At 37.3% G+C, this 13,735-nt stretch overlaps 1 protein-coding gene across 2 annotated transcripts in view; it reads right to left on the bottom strand.

Annotated features, from left to right (window-relative positions):
• Positions 1–712: 712 nt before the first annotated feature.
• Positions 713–13,735, bottom strand: part of LOC121313289 (DEP domain-containing mTOR-interacting protein-like) — a 68,081-nt gene continuing 55,058 nt past the window's right edge. For both annotated transcript variants that reach the window (XM_041245668.1, XM_041245669.1), the window contains exon 10: positions 713–1,347. In XM_041245668.1, the coding sequence (XP_041101602.1) occupies positions 1,219–1,347 (129 nt within the window). In that variant the 3' untranslated portion in view covers positions 713–1,218. The remainder of the gene's footprint in view (positions 1,348–13,735) is intronic.

Raw genomic sequence — 13,735 nt, 5'->3', positions numbered from 1 at the left:
AAAAAAAAAAAAACTGGTACAGGTATGTGCTTAAAACAAAGTTGTTACTCTGTCAGCTCATTATATAAGAACCTGATTAGCTCTAATCTTGTACCTAAAGTTATCTTAGGTAAGGCAGTCCAAGAATGGTGCTAACCAGGTCTGTGAAACCCATGCTGTAAGTAAAAATAATCAAGCATAACAAAACTACATGGCAGACTTTATACTTTCCTTTTCTAAAAAAAAAAAAATAGGATGCAGTAACAATTCAAAACAGTCCCTTAAGTTATTTCACACTTCTACAGTAAACTTGATATTGTATTCAATGATTTTATTACTCAGAGTGGCTCAAGAACTTTAGAATCTGGAACAGATCTGGTCATACCTTTAACAAGAGTTTGAACCAATGACTTGATGAACTACAACATAGCACTCACAGTACTGAATTTTCATCAGCCTAGTTGTACACATGTTCTGAGAAAAAATAAAATAACACTGAAATGCCTCTTATGTGAAATTAAAGTATAAACAATAAAAGAACAGTGTGTTCTTCTTTGTCCTACTTCAGCAAAGAGAAAATTGAGTGAATAAAGGAGGGAATCAGTTCACAGAATATGAAATACCCATCTGCCCATTAAAACAATTAGCAGTAATGTACTTCTTAAGTAGAACCAACTTAATCTGTTCCGTTGAACAAATAAGAAAGAACAGCCACAGTATTTTCACTCCTCTGTCATATAATTTGTATTTTTATTTACAATTTTAATAAGTGCTGTGTTACAAGGGGCAACAAAAAAAAGTACACAACAAAATATCTCCTATTTAAATTATTTTATCAGAAGGCAGCTGTGAGTAACTGTCTTTGCACACAGCTCTATAAAATGGTCAAAATGGCAGCTTGTTTAAGTTTTTCTAACCTGACAAAAAACAGAAAGGTTCAAAGATTCTGATAATTGGTTGAATCTTCATTCGAAACTTCCTATTCATGACCTGCCCTTCAGTGCATCACACAAAGCCTGGCTCCCTTATCTGTGGTATATAGAAGGCAAACTGTATGGTAGACTTTATATATAGGATACACACTATCATCTTGTTGAATGTTGTTCAAAGAAAAAAATAACTTGGAAGTGTGAGTTGCTTGAGATTTTCTGAGAGGAGATGGTCATTTTAGTTGTCTGTGTTTCTTTGGTTCTTCAGATATGTCCTGGTAGGTAGGGTGCAGCTCCATTGCTTCCTGTTTCAGCATTCAATTTCCTCCATGACTTCCATGACAATGGTGCGTGGGCCTGTCAGAATCAGGTTGCTGACTGTTCGATAGTCCAGGTGAAGAACATTTAGTCCGTTCACAGAAACAACAAACTGACAGACCTTAAAGGAAAAAAAACAATGTAAAAAAATTAATAAAATAATTAAAAACACAACATAAACATTATTTAGTTTTCTGTCTTGAATTGTTTTAAGCTAATCCATTATATTTCATGTCTTTAGAATGTCTGGACTACATTTTAGGAATGGTATTTAGAGGATTCTAGACTATTGGAGCTCCAGCACATGTAGTGTAGACCAACAGCAACATCTAATCTATTATGTATCTAAAAACAAATCTGCATCTGTAAATTAATACAGTTTTATGGATATTTTACATTGAAAAAATTAAGCTGACAAATGGTTTTTGATTCAAAAACACTTTATATACAAGAAAGGTACACCTCCAATACAATCATATAAGCACTAGATTTAAACTGCCTTTGGTCAAGGCCTCACTACAACTCAGTGCATACGTTTGTATCAGAAAGCATGGATATTCATGGAGTCAATTCGAAAGAGATGAAAAGACTTTACAAGATTTGATATTCATACTTTTGTAAACAATTGTTGACTCCACTACCATTTCTCTTACTTCTGTCTAATGATAGGGGTTTCCACTATATCATTGCACACTCCCTCTGCGGGGAAAAGGGGAGGGGGTGCTTACAACATTGTACCTAGCAGAGCACATCCATCTTGTCTTTCAGTTCCTTTCCCCCATCTCGCACTATCTCTGCTAATCTCCTGCCTTTTGGCGTTTAGCTCAGACAGCTATCTGTGACTTTGAGTCGTGTTAGGCTATGCAAAACTGCACGCAGCTGGTTTTGCCCTAGGGAAATGAAAGAACTCGAAACTTACACAATATTGTATAGAAACTTAACATGAAAGCATATTAAAGTAACTGAATTAGTAAGCACATTAAAATGACTACAAGCAACACACAATTTAAACAATGATTAAAAACAACTTAACTATAGAAGACACACACATACACATAATGTAAAACTTATAATTAATAACATAATTAATACGTCATGCAGAAAGCCATTACTACAATTTGGCATAGGAAGGGAGTGTTGCTCTTACAAGCAAGTGGTAAGAAAATGCATAGTAAGTAAATAATAGAGAGGTCTTTAGGGTAAGAAAAAAACCACAGCAAATTAAGATTGCAAGGCCGTTCTTTCTCAATTTCTCTTACAAATAGTTTTTAGCAAGTGAGTCGAATCACATCTTCCAGACTACAAAAAATCTGGCATATCAACATTGGCACTACATTTCAAAATAACGTCCGACTCTTGGCAGTTGTGAATGAGGAATAAAACATGGAAATATTTAAATAAATCGCACACGTTTCAAAGGCCCTATGTTTTGAGTTTTGAGATTAGCTACAAATTAACAAATTAGGAAGGAATTACTGTTTATAATTTCCTGTAGACACTACAAGAAAAAAAGAAACTGACAAAAGATTTATTTCCAAATATGAATTTCAGAATGACTTCGATTTCAACTGTGTTGCACTGTCTGGCTACACATGTCAACACACAAAGGACACTGTTCACTGTCAAGTGTTTTCTGCTGAAACTATAAAGGATATCACTGTGTAAATACCTAAAGATATGTTAAATATACATTTTTGCAAGTTAATACTATCAATAATTTGTAATAGTTACCATACCTGTATTGGGTACATTAAACCTTCTTGACTTTGCGATTGCCATAATAATCTCACTATGTAACACAATTTTTGTTCCTGGGTAGTAAGTGTTATTTCCTAAATGCTTATGCCTCAAAAGTATAGAAAATGGCTATTATTCCCCACAAACTTTGCTTTTGTGACCAGGACAGGTAAATTTCAAAATATCACTATTTCCAATGAGAAAACGGGCGCTTTTGTGTCTTTTCGTTCACATAAAGTCAGAAAAAAACATATGAATCCAAATTAACATGTATTTATACTAAAGTAATACAAAAATGACTACAAAAGATTTAGAAGTGAGTAGTTTTTCGAGATTTACGATTATACTGTAAATACTTTTTTTCTGACTTTATGTGAACGAAAAGACACACATTTGCCCGTTTTCTCATTGGAAATAGTGATATTTTGAAATATCACTGTCCTGGTCACAAAAGCAAAGTTTGTGGGGAATAATAGCCATTTTCTATACTTTTGAGGCATAAGCAATTAGGAAATAACACTTACTACCCAGGAACAAAAATTGTGTTACATAGTGTAATAATAATAATAGTAATAATAATAATAATAATACATTCCCTATTTAATAATTGCACAGTATTTGTTGTATTAGAGTGGCACATTCTAAAGAGGGTGTAGACTGTTATAAAGGGTACTTGAAATTGTATTTTTTATTACAAACTGCAATTGCCTAATAGAAGAGTTGATTCATGCACTCACTACATAAACATGGCCTTGTTTGAAACCATAACCATAATATCGCATTACAGATAAAAATTCACCTGGGGTTTTCTTTCCATGAAAAGGTATACTGTAGGTCATCCATTACAGCAAATCTTACTTACTATAAATTATTATAGGCACTGAAAAAAGTGTGCTGTAATTCAGTCTTAGAACAAGGGCCTCCTATGGCTATGAAGGTAAAATCCCACAGATTAATACATACAACACCATATTGTTTCTACCAGTAGGGAATTATAACAACACTATTCTATTATGGCAAAAGAAAAAAAAAATACTGCTACCTGTTTGGTCTACTAACCACTGACAGTGGCTACTGAGAGATAGGTGTCTAATGGGCAAGAATCCAGCATGTCTTCAATGTACGTTAATTACTTTTCAATAGAGCTTAGTCGGTCATTCAGTGTGCACATGTACACCACATGCTGTTACCTTGCAGTGTTCTTTAAATCGTGTTATTCATGCCTTGCTGATTCACAAAATAACACCAGATTGACAGGCAACTTATTCAGTGACAGTCAAATAACATTTCACACAATGCATGATTTCCAATGCAACCTGACAATTTCTTTCTAAACATACTGGCACCATGGTATTTCACTGGATGTTTGTTTTTAAATTTAAAAACAGTTTAACTATTATTTTTAATTGATGTGTCATTTGGTGTGAATCAATTCACAACGGATATACTGTATATGTCTACAATTTTTAAATCTGTACCTTGTAGTACACTAATCATGTATGAAATTACTTTAGGGCTTGAACACATAAAGAAAGAGGCATCATGTGGTTAATTTATAACTGCCACATCAGTAGCAGGAAGTTGTTAGGTCCACACCATCATTTTTCAATATTAGCATATTCATATGTTCTTATAATAATGTTTTCTATATATCATATCTACAGCTATGGCCAAATATTTTGCGCCACCCTATAGAATTAACAAATTTTGCTTCAAGTCGAATGAAATCTGCTGAATAATGTTACATTAACATATTGAATTACATACTGCTTTGTAGTTTTTCATATACTGTACTTGAAAAATGTGCCATTCCGAAATCTAACATGAAACACTCTACAGTCAGCCGTCGGATAGCCGTTACCCAGTTACACGTCAGTCGCGTTTTACTCCCCTTGTATTAAGAATAAAATCAATCCCCATTATATTTACAGTTGTAGTCAAAAGTTTACATACCCCAATGGAAATGTTTAATTTCTAGAAACTTCTCAAAAGCAAATAATTGAAATTGAAGATTTAAATTTGCAGTGGTGGGAAGGAAGTCAGCATCTCATTAGTGATTTGTTTGAGGCAGTCTGTGTATTTCAAATGAAATTAAAGCTGTTCACAAACCAGCTCAAGAAAGGGCAGCCGACACACTTTGAAACATGTCAAGAAACCTTTCCATGTGAAGAGACATGCAACTGGAAACACCATGCAAGTGTCCTGAAAGAACTACATGGTGTGTTTACCGGCAGATTTGAGCAATTCAGTAGCAAGCAAGCCTCTTTTAACCTCTTCGCAGATCCCTTCTCTGTTGATGCAGAAAGTGTACCTCCTCAACCCTTTTACACTCTCTTAAGAATGTTCACTTACAATCCAGCATTTTCTAGATTAGGTTCTGCATTATCACACTGAAATTTCTAGCACCTTGTAGACAATACTACCGTAGCATAAATACAGTATAATTGTAAATCTCGAAAAACTACTCACTTCTAAATCTTTTGTAGTCATCTTTGTATTACTTTAGTATAAATACATGTTAATTTGGATTCATATGTTGTTTTTTTCTGACTTTATGTGTATGAAAAGACACACATTTGCCCGTTTTCCCATTGGAAATAGTGATATTTTGAAATATCACTGTCCTGGTCACAAAAGCAAAGTTTGTGGGGAATAATAGAAATGTTCTATAGTTTTGAGGTATAAGCAATTAGGAAATAACACTTACTACCCAGGAACAAACAAAAAAAATTTGTTACACAGTGTTATGTCTCAATCCTAAAATTCTAGGTGATGCAAAACATTTGGCCATAGCTGTACATGTTTACAGTATGTTACAGAAAGAAACAATCTGCATAGAGATGCTACCTTGTTTGTATAACATTATCACAAATTTTCTTTTTCACCAGATGCATATATCTGTTAGTATTTATTTGCAGCAGGTATAGCTCCAGGTTGACGTTTAAAGAAAATGGATTCCACTCCTGCTTTAAAAACCCTCCATCAAGTCTTGCATATAGTGTTCTAATTCTATCTTGCTGCAAAATTTTGTTGATCACGGGGCTGAACATTCCAGCAGGACACAGCTGTTGTATTCTGTATTAAATAATGATCCAGCCATACAAAGTATTATACTTAGCTGTTTGTGGAACATCAGACAAATGTATGTTAAAAAAAAAAAAAAAAAAAAAAAAAAAAAAAAAAAAAAACCAGTCAACATGTCAACGCAGCAGTTAAAGTAGGAACTTTCTGGACTGTGTGCAAAATTAGTGAAGCAAAGAAAAGGGCTGGCCTAGTCTGTAGACATAGATAGTTTGAAGGCTACAGAAGGCTGTGCTTCTATTAACACAGTAAAGTTTATCTGGCTGAATGTGTGGGGGTGTGAAGTAACATTCTGCCAACAACTGCTGCTAGCTCTTTTGGTTAAACTTTAATCCAGTGGCCATAAATAACAATGATGTCTGAATTACACTGTTGTTTTTGTTCCAAGAAACAAGTATTAAGAGAAATTATATATATTATATTATATATATATATATATATATATATATATATTTATATATATATATATATATATATATTAACTTTTTTTTTTTTTTTTAAATAGCACGCAGCATGGGCCTGATTTTCTTGGCAACAGTTCTAGAAATAATAAGGGACATACAATTTAGGCTCAGATTTAAACCTTTGAAATTGATAAAAGTGAATTAGTTTTCTCAAATCCACTTTAAATCAGGGTCCATATTTAAAAGAAGCATTGGCTTACAGCCCTTGTATAATGTTCACCTCTTTTTCATGTGCACTTCTTGCATAATGCACACCTTAGTACCTGCACACTTTCTTCAGTAAAAACACCACAGCATACTATACAGAATGCTATACCCTATTTATATTGTGCGACTTGTATATAACACAAAGCCTCTTACCAAGATTCTCTCCTACTGAATTCTCTCAAAATTTACAAAAGTGTGTACACATTCAAATATATTATATAGAAAACAATATAAAATATATTATTAATGGGGACTATTTTCAAATTACCCCTACAAATAATGCCTGTTTATCACATTTTATATGGCAAAATAAACATCTCACTTGAAATGTAGATTTTCAACATTTGAGGAGACAAAATCATCTTTTATCAAGTTATTAACACAAAAGCAACCGTTTTACAACAACGTTACAAAGCAAGGACACACTTTGACGAAAACTGCACTTTGGAGAGAAGACTTTGATAAGCATGCACAAATTAATTTGATCAGTGCCTAGTTTACAGCTATTCCAGGTACATCAGGGTACTACTTTGCTGAACAAGTCTGTGAATATCATCCAGTACTTTGTTTCCATGGTGAGGATCATCTGATTACTGTTCCCATCATAATGCAACAAATGAGAGTGTTACCCTTATTCTTTATCTTGTCTGAAAACAGTTTACAACTAGTCAGTGATAAATGAATAATTTCACAGCAAGATAACTGCAACACAGCATCACATATATGCCTACACCCATTACTATCTTGTCCCGTACTAATACTGTATGAAATTAGAGTTGGGCTAGAGGTACCCTTTAGTGGACTTCTAAAATGTGCAAGTGACATCATTAGCATGGGGTTATATGAGGTTGTAGGGTGCAAATATGACCCCACTGTACATTTGTAAAAAAAAAAAAGTGAACTATAAATATTTTCTAATGCCAAAATGAGAGCAGAGAAACACTGAGAAATCCTGGATTTCAATATTTAGATCACATATATTTTTTCTCAACCTATTTGATGCCAGGGACCGGCCTGCTGTCTTCCTAAACTATTGTGGACCGCTTAAGGACCTGTTCAGATTTGTTCTTCATCTCGCTTCCATTGGAAAAATTCGACTGGCTTTTCTATTAAGTTCAGGTGTTTGGTTTCCAGGTGATGAATAATTTTTGAAGGTTTCATAGTTTTGTTGTTCAGAACCACAACACACACAACACACAGGTTTTGTGCATTTTTTAGACACACTTGGAATAAACCCATACTTTATATATCTGCCATCGTATTTTCTGTTGAAGGCCAAGCATTTCCTTGTCTTTTCCAACCCTTTCTACACTTCTGTTTCCCTAAACTTTTACTATTCCGAAAAAAAACGATCCAAAGGCACTTGCTTTGACATATCTGATCAAATAAAAAGAAATCTTTCACTTCCCGCTCTCTACTAAAGTACTGTACTCAACTGCTGTTGAAAGCTTGCGCGCCAACATTATGTTAAATAGAAGACCCGGAGCACAGCTAATGGAGCCTCTAGTACAATATCAAGGGTCCATTCGGGTAGGGCGTAATTGCCGAGCACTCTGGAGGAAATGTGTTGCCAAGAAATGCGCACCAACAGCTACAAAATCAACGAGGGCATGGCACGTAGAAATGGCCGCCAAAAACACCTTCAATGTAGAAGATGACCTATCGGCCTCAAGCAGTTCTTGCAGAAACTGCAAGATAACTGATAACAAGATAACTGACCCTTGTTCTGAAAATATTTCCATTTATAGGTGAATAATGATCTAGTGGAGCCTGCCCTTGCTTTCTGCAATGCACCCACAACCACGCCAGATAGCCCTAGGGCTGACCAGCGATCGCGTGCAGGGGCCAGACCCATAATGGGAATCTGCCTGGTTCTGGATACCAGAGATTACCTTTGCCTGACTGAGGACATCCAGGCGAAGCGGGATCTGCCAGGGCTGGCCTTGTAAGAGCTGGCACAGGGTCGAAAACCAGTATTCGTGACCCCTCGAAAGGGAGAAGGCCCCATGTGAAATTGAAGCGTGTAACTGGTGTACACAGTGGCGAGCGCCCAGGTGTCCGAGGTGCAAGTGGGCCAATATTGCAGCTGGTGTGACGTGAAGGGATGGGTCTGAGTCAGCAAGCCTTAAGGTCCACTGCTGGGGCTGCTGAGGTTGGGGCGGAGCACACTGAGGTGGCTGCCTAGGGCAACAGCCCTGGAACTGTCTCCTAGAACTCTTTTGCGTGGACACACCACACCCTGCGTTCCCCCTGCCTTGCGGGACGGCCCGGTTGCCTGCAGGAGGTGCCTCAGGTCACCCTGCAGAGCCGTGAGGACCAGGACCGTTCGGGTAATAATGCATGCCTGGGGAGGTTGCCAACGGCTCAACCTGCTCTGTGCTGAAGCATGGGAGGGAGTAGCGCGGCCACTTGCTGAGATACTTCATGTTCTCGGTGGGAGCACTGTAGAATCTCCTCCACTGCTGGCCCAAAGGTATGCCCCGTGGATATCGGCACATCTAACAGCGCGCAGCATACATCAGGGTCACACACAGGCAAAAGCCGCAGGGGGCAAGTTGAAAAACAAGAGGGCGGAGAACACACTTTTTTTTTTTTTTTTTGAAGGCCTGACACACCGCGGTTCACACCACAACACAGGTAAAGTGGGGTTGTGAGACAGGGTCAACACACAGCTGGACACACAACAACAACAGTACACAGTATGTGCGCACGGCAGCTGGCGGAATCACTCAAAGGCGGGGGTACAGCAAAACCTAGCCCTGGCGGAGGAACTGCGTTCTCAAGTGTGTAGGCTGAAAAGACAACACACACACACACTCCTTCAAATCAATAATGCACAGGCAGTCACACACATACAACAGACAGTGTAAACAGACGGCCTGCAACGCAAGTGAGGCAGGTTGTGAGGAAAGGAGCAGAAAGAAGCTAAAGTTAGAGCCGCTGATTCCACGAAAGCGGTAAGCCAGCTTTCAGAACGAATGCAGGAGAACTGCAGTCGACTCGGAAAGACTCTTTCAAAAACACACTCAGTTCAATAACACAGAAGTCTTACTTTACCGTAAGTGACAGGCAAACAAGAAAATGGCGTCCGTGGGTTGACTGTTTAATCCCTCGGTAGGCGGGACTGAGGATGTCATCCCAGGGAGGGGCCTTTCGGCAGCTCTGATATAAAATGCTCAGTGAATACCCACCTAGGCATATCCCATAAGTATGGAACTCCTTTCCCTTTCAGACTTATATAGAATCCATATCAAAATGGAATGGGACAATACCATGAAACCACCATTTCGAGATGAAGCTTATTTTTGTTTGCACAGTGTGTCCAAAAGGACAGAGCTGATAAGCTAATTGAACAGGGTGATAAATGCTCATCACTGCTGGTACAGTAAATAAGCAGTCCTCACTGCCCACACTATGTTACCTCTGTTGAAATGTCACCCTGCCCTTTAACGAATGCTAAACCATGGTATCAATTACTTAAACATATTGTTAAATAGTACATAAAAAACAAACACCAAATGAAAAATAATAAATAAAAACAACCAGTCCTTCCTTTATATGCAATATGAAATGGATTCAATCACAGTAACAGCAATTTACAAAATATTGTTCTCAAATGCAATAGTACATAAGGTTAGAGTTGAATTACACAGATAATTGTTCCCAGTTTAACTCAAGGCATTTTTAATAACCCAGCTTTTTCTGGACTGTTCTGTATTGCTGTGCTCATTTCCAACCATATGTTAAAATATCAATTAAACCAAATAACACAGTTAAGTCATCCCCCCCCCACAATGCAAATAAATAACTATTGCTAAAAACAGTAGCTGGCAAGCCTGTGAAAATGTTCAACAAGTTTGTCCTGAACATTTATCTTTCAGTACTCATGTTTGGCCCTTTGCACAGTTGTGCAATATACAATATCTAGCTCAGCAGTTCCTTTTAAAAAATTGAGACTTAACAACAGTTTACTGTTGTGTAACAGTTAAAAAAACATTTGAAGTGGTTTCTTTACATCCATATTAGAAGGATGTAGTAAGCCAATCAAAAAAGCACTAGAGCTAACACAGTAATTCCATTACCTCATACCTAATCTGAATTAACATCTTTTTGAACGCCTCATATTATATAAATGCTTTCAAGATATTTCAGTTCGGCCATTTCCACCGTGTCCCCACACGCCACTTCAAGAGGTCACATTAAATGAAAGCAGAGACACTGAAAACATGAGAGCTGTTGAGGGAAAGAAAGCATTTAGTTCCTGAGGAGCCTCTGAGGGTTCCTTCTGGGAGTTTGACAAGAATTCAAACTCCCAGCACTCCATTGTTTTCAGACTCTCTCTGTTCTTTCATACTGAATGATCCCTCGATGTAGTACACGGGCGAGGCAAGGTGTATTGAAATATCTGGAAGGAGCAAATTTAGTTCATTAGTGGCTTTGAAATTAAAACTATTAAATAACTTTAAACTTTTTTTCTGGTGGTATATATGCTTTGATTAGTTGAGCACCCACAATCATTCCACTTTTCAAACACTGATGCATATTTGGTTACATCCATTTTACAGTCAACTTACAGTACCAAACAGCTAACTATTCTTCACAGTAACGTGGTTCAGCTACTTTAACAACGCTTTCCATATTAAAGAAGTGAAGATGAATAGTTTCAAGTGTAGATGAAGATGAATAGTTTTTTACAGACTCCTATTAGCAGTCTAGAAACTAGAGAAAAACAATAATAACTCAAAACCCAAGCAGCAGAACCCAGATGCACTCACAATTATTCCAAACACCACCAAATAGGGAAAAGTAAAGAAGTCATTGGAAATTACATTTAAGCTATTTCTCTTTTAGGGCTAAACTGCTTTTTTTTTCCTGGAATCTAATCACTTGCTACTATATGCTGAAATGCAGTTACTGTAATGGTCCATGGTACATTGCCAAGGATATCGTTTCCTGTAATATTTACCTTGTTAGAGAGAAGGTGATATAGTGGTTATAACACGCCTGTTTTTCCTCTCACAAACAACTGAAGCTCCTTTGAGGTGTGCAAGCAGAAAATGTCCCCTGTATTCACCCTTATATGAGGTTTCTCAAAGGATCTGTTATATAGTATTTGTAAGCACATGTCTTGGAGATCCTGTGTGTGTGTGTGTGTGTGTGTGTGTGTGTGTGTGTGTATATATATATATATATATATATATATATATATATATATATATATATATATATATATATATACACACACACATCTATGTAAGCAATAACCCACGACAGGGTGCATAGTAAGACACGTGTTAGCCAATAAAAACCGGAAAACACTGTAAAAACTGTGGAAATGGTTAATCTATTCACGTTGACTTTACCCCTTTCACATAAAAACAATAAAACCTACTACAAAAATAATAATAAACAAATTTCCCTGTGCTGCTAGGCAATGTCCCGCCTTCCTGACTTGTATTAGTTCTGAATATTTTAAACCCACCCCAACTACTGAGTGACAGCACATTCCTACATTTCTATTGGAGACTCCGCTTGCGAGATTTAAAAAGAGATTACAATCAGGAATGGAGGCTTGTTAGCGGGATGTAAAGCTGTATTACAGTTAAGATACAGAGGACTTAAAATAGAATTGAGGCGAAATGTACAAAAATGCCTACACATAAAAACCTCAGAAGAATGTGCCAGTGACCATAGGGATTTCGTTGTGGAAAACAGCAAAGGAAAGAAGGTACAACTTAAGTGTGCAAGTACTGTCGAATTACTACTGTACATATTTTGACACACACAAAAAAAATGCTCAAGCATTTTGGAAAGTAACCAAAAACACTCATTTCATATATCAAAAACGAAAGCCCTGAAAAAATGATTTACATAAAACTCGAAAATAGCTAAAAATAAGCACCAAAAAATCTAATTAATAAAACCTGAAAAACAGGTTTTACTGCAATCCCTGGAGTGGGTTATTGAGCTTTAATGTATCCTTTAATGCTCCCACCGAGAACGAGAGGTAGGAGGAGAACCAGGCAAGAGTAGTGTTGGAGAGTCCCAGGTCAGCAGAGAGGAGAGGGAGGTGGCATGGGCAGAGAGTAGAGAATTAGTGACAGAGAGAACAGCAGTTTCAGTTGATTGTGCCAGGCGAAAACCTGATTGGAGCGGGGTCAAACAGAGAATGTGTTAACAGGAAGCAGAGAGCTGGCGGTGTACCGCTCGCTCAAGGGTTTTAGAGAGGAATGGGAGAAGGGACACCGGACGGTACTTCTGGAGGGATGAGGGATCCAGGGAGGGTTTTTTTTAAAATGAGGGTGATGCAGGCCTGTTTGAAGGCTGAGGGGGAACAGCCAGAGAGCAGAGAGGTGTAGAGAAGGGAGCCTGAAAGAGGCTATATGTATTCTTTACTCATTAGCTTGAAATATCATAACTAGTTTATCATTTTGCAATGAGTGAAACACAGACACTGTTATTTTTTCACAATGGCTAAATAATTCTGCCTGTATATAAAGTTGGGTTGAGCTGCAGCTCTCGGAGTGCCCAGCCAAGGGAGTGCTTTTTGTATAGGAAGGCAGGCCCTCGCGTTTCAGTTTGCACTGACATTGTAATGATAGGCTTGCTGGTGTTCTTTCCGTGACTGCAAAGGTTTAGCAAAGCAAAATTCTTTCCACACTGCTGTCAAGAACTGGGATGTATTTAAAAAAGTAATACGCAATAAGCTGATCCTAAAAAGGAAGCCACATTGCCACTTTGTCTGTCTTCCCAAACTGTGGGACTTAATATCTTTATAGCATTTACAATTTAGGGTTTAGACAGAAATTGGGCTGGATTGGAGCAGCTTCACTGGAAATGACACAGAAATGGTCAACTTGTCATTTGCTTTTACATCAAACTTACAGTCACACTATATTATTCTGGTCCCTGCATTAAGATAGCCATGTTCCCTAATAGTTAGACAGCTTTTCACACATACACATGCTAGCTGAGTGCTTCTCCATCCAAGGCAATGTTTTCACAGTATTCAGACACAAC

Source organism: Polyodon spathula, chromosome 3 (genome assembly GCF_017654505.1).
Source record: "Polyodon spathula isolate WHYD16114869_AA chromosome 3, ASM1765450v1, whole genome shotgun sequence".
Taxonomy (NCBI): Eukaryota; Metazoa; Chordata; class Actinopteri; order Acipenseriformes; family Polyodontidae; genus Polyodon; species Polyodon spathula.
This window is presented reverse-complemented; position numbering and strand designations above follow the sequence as displayed.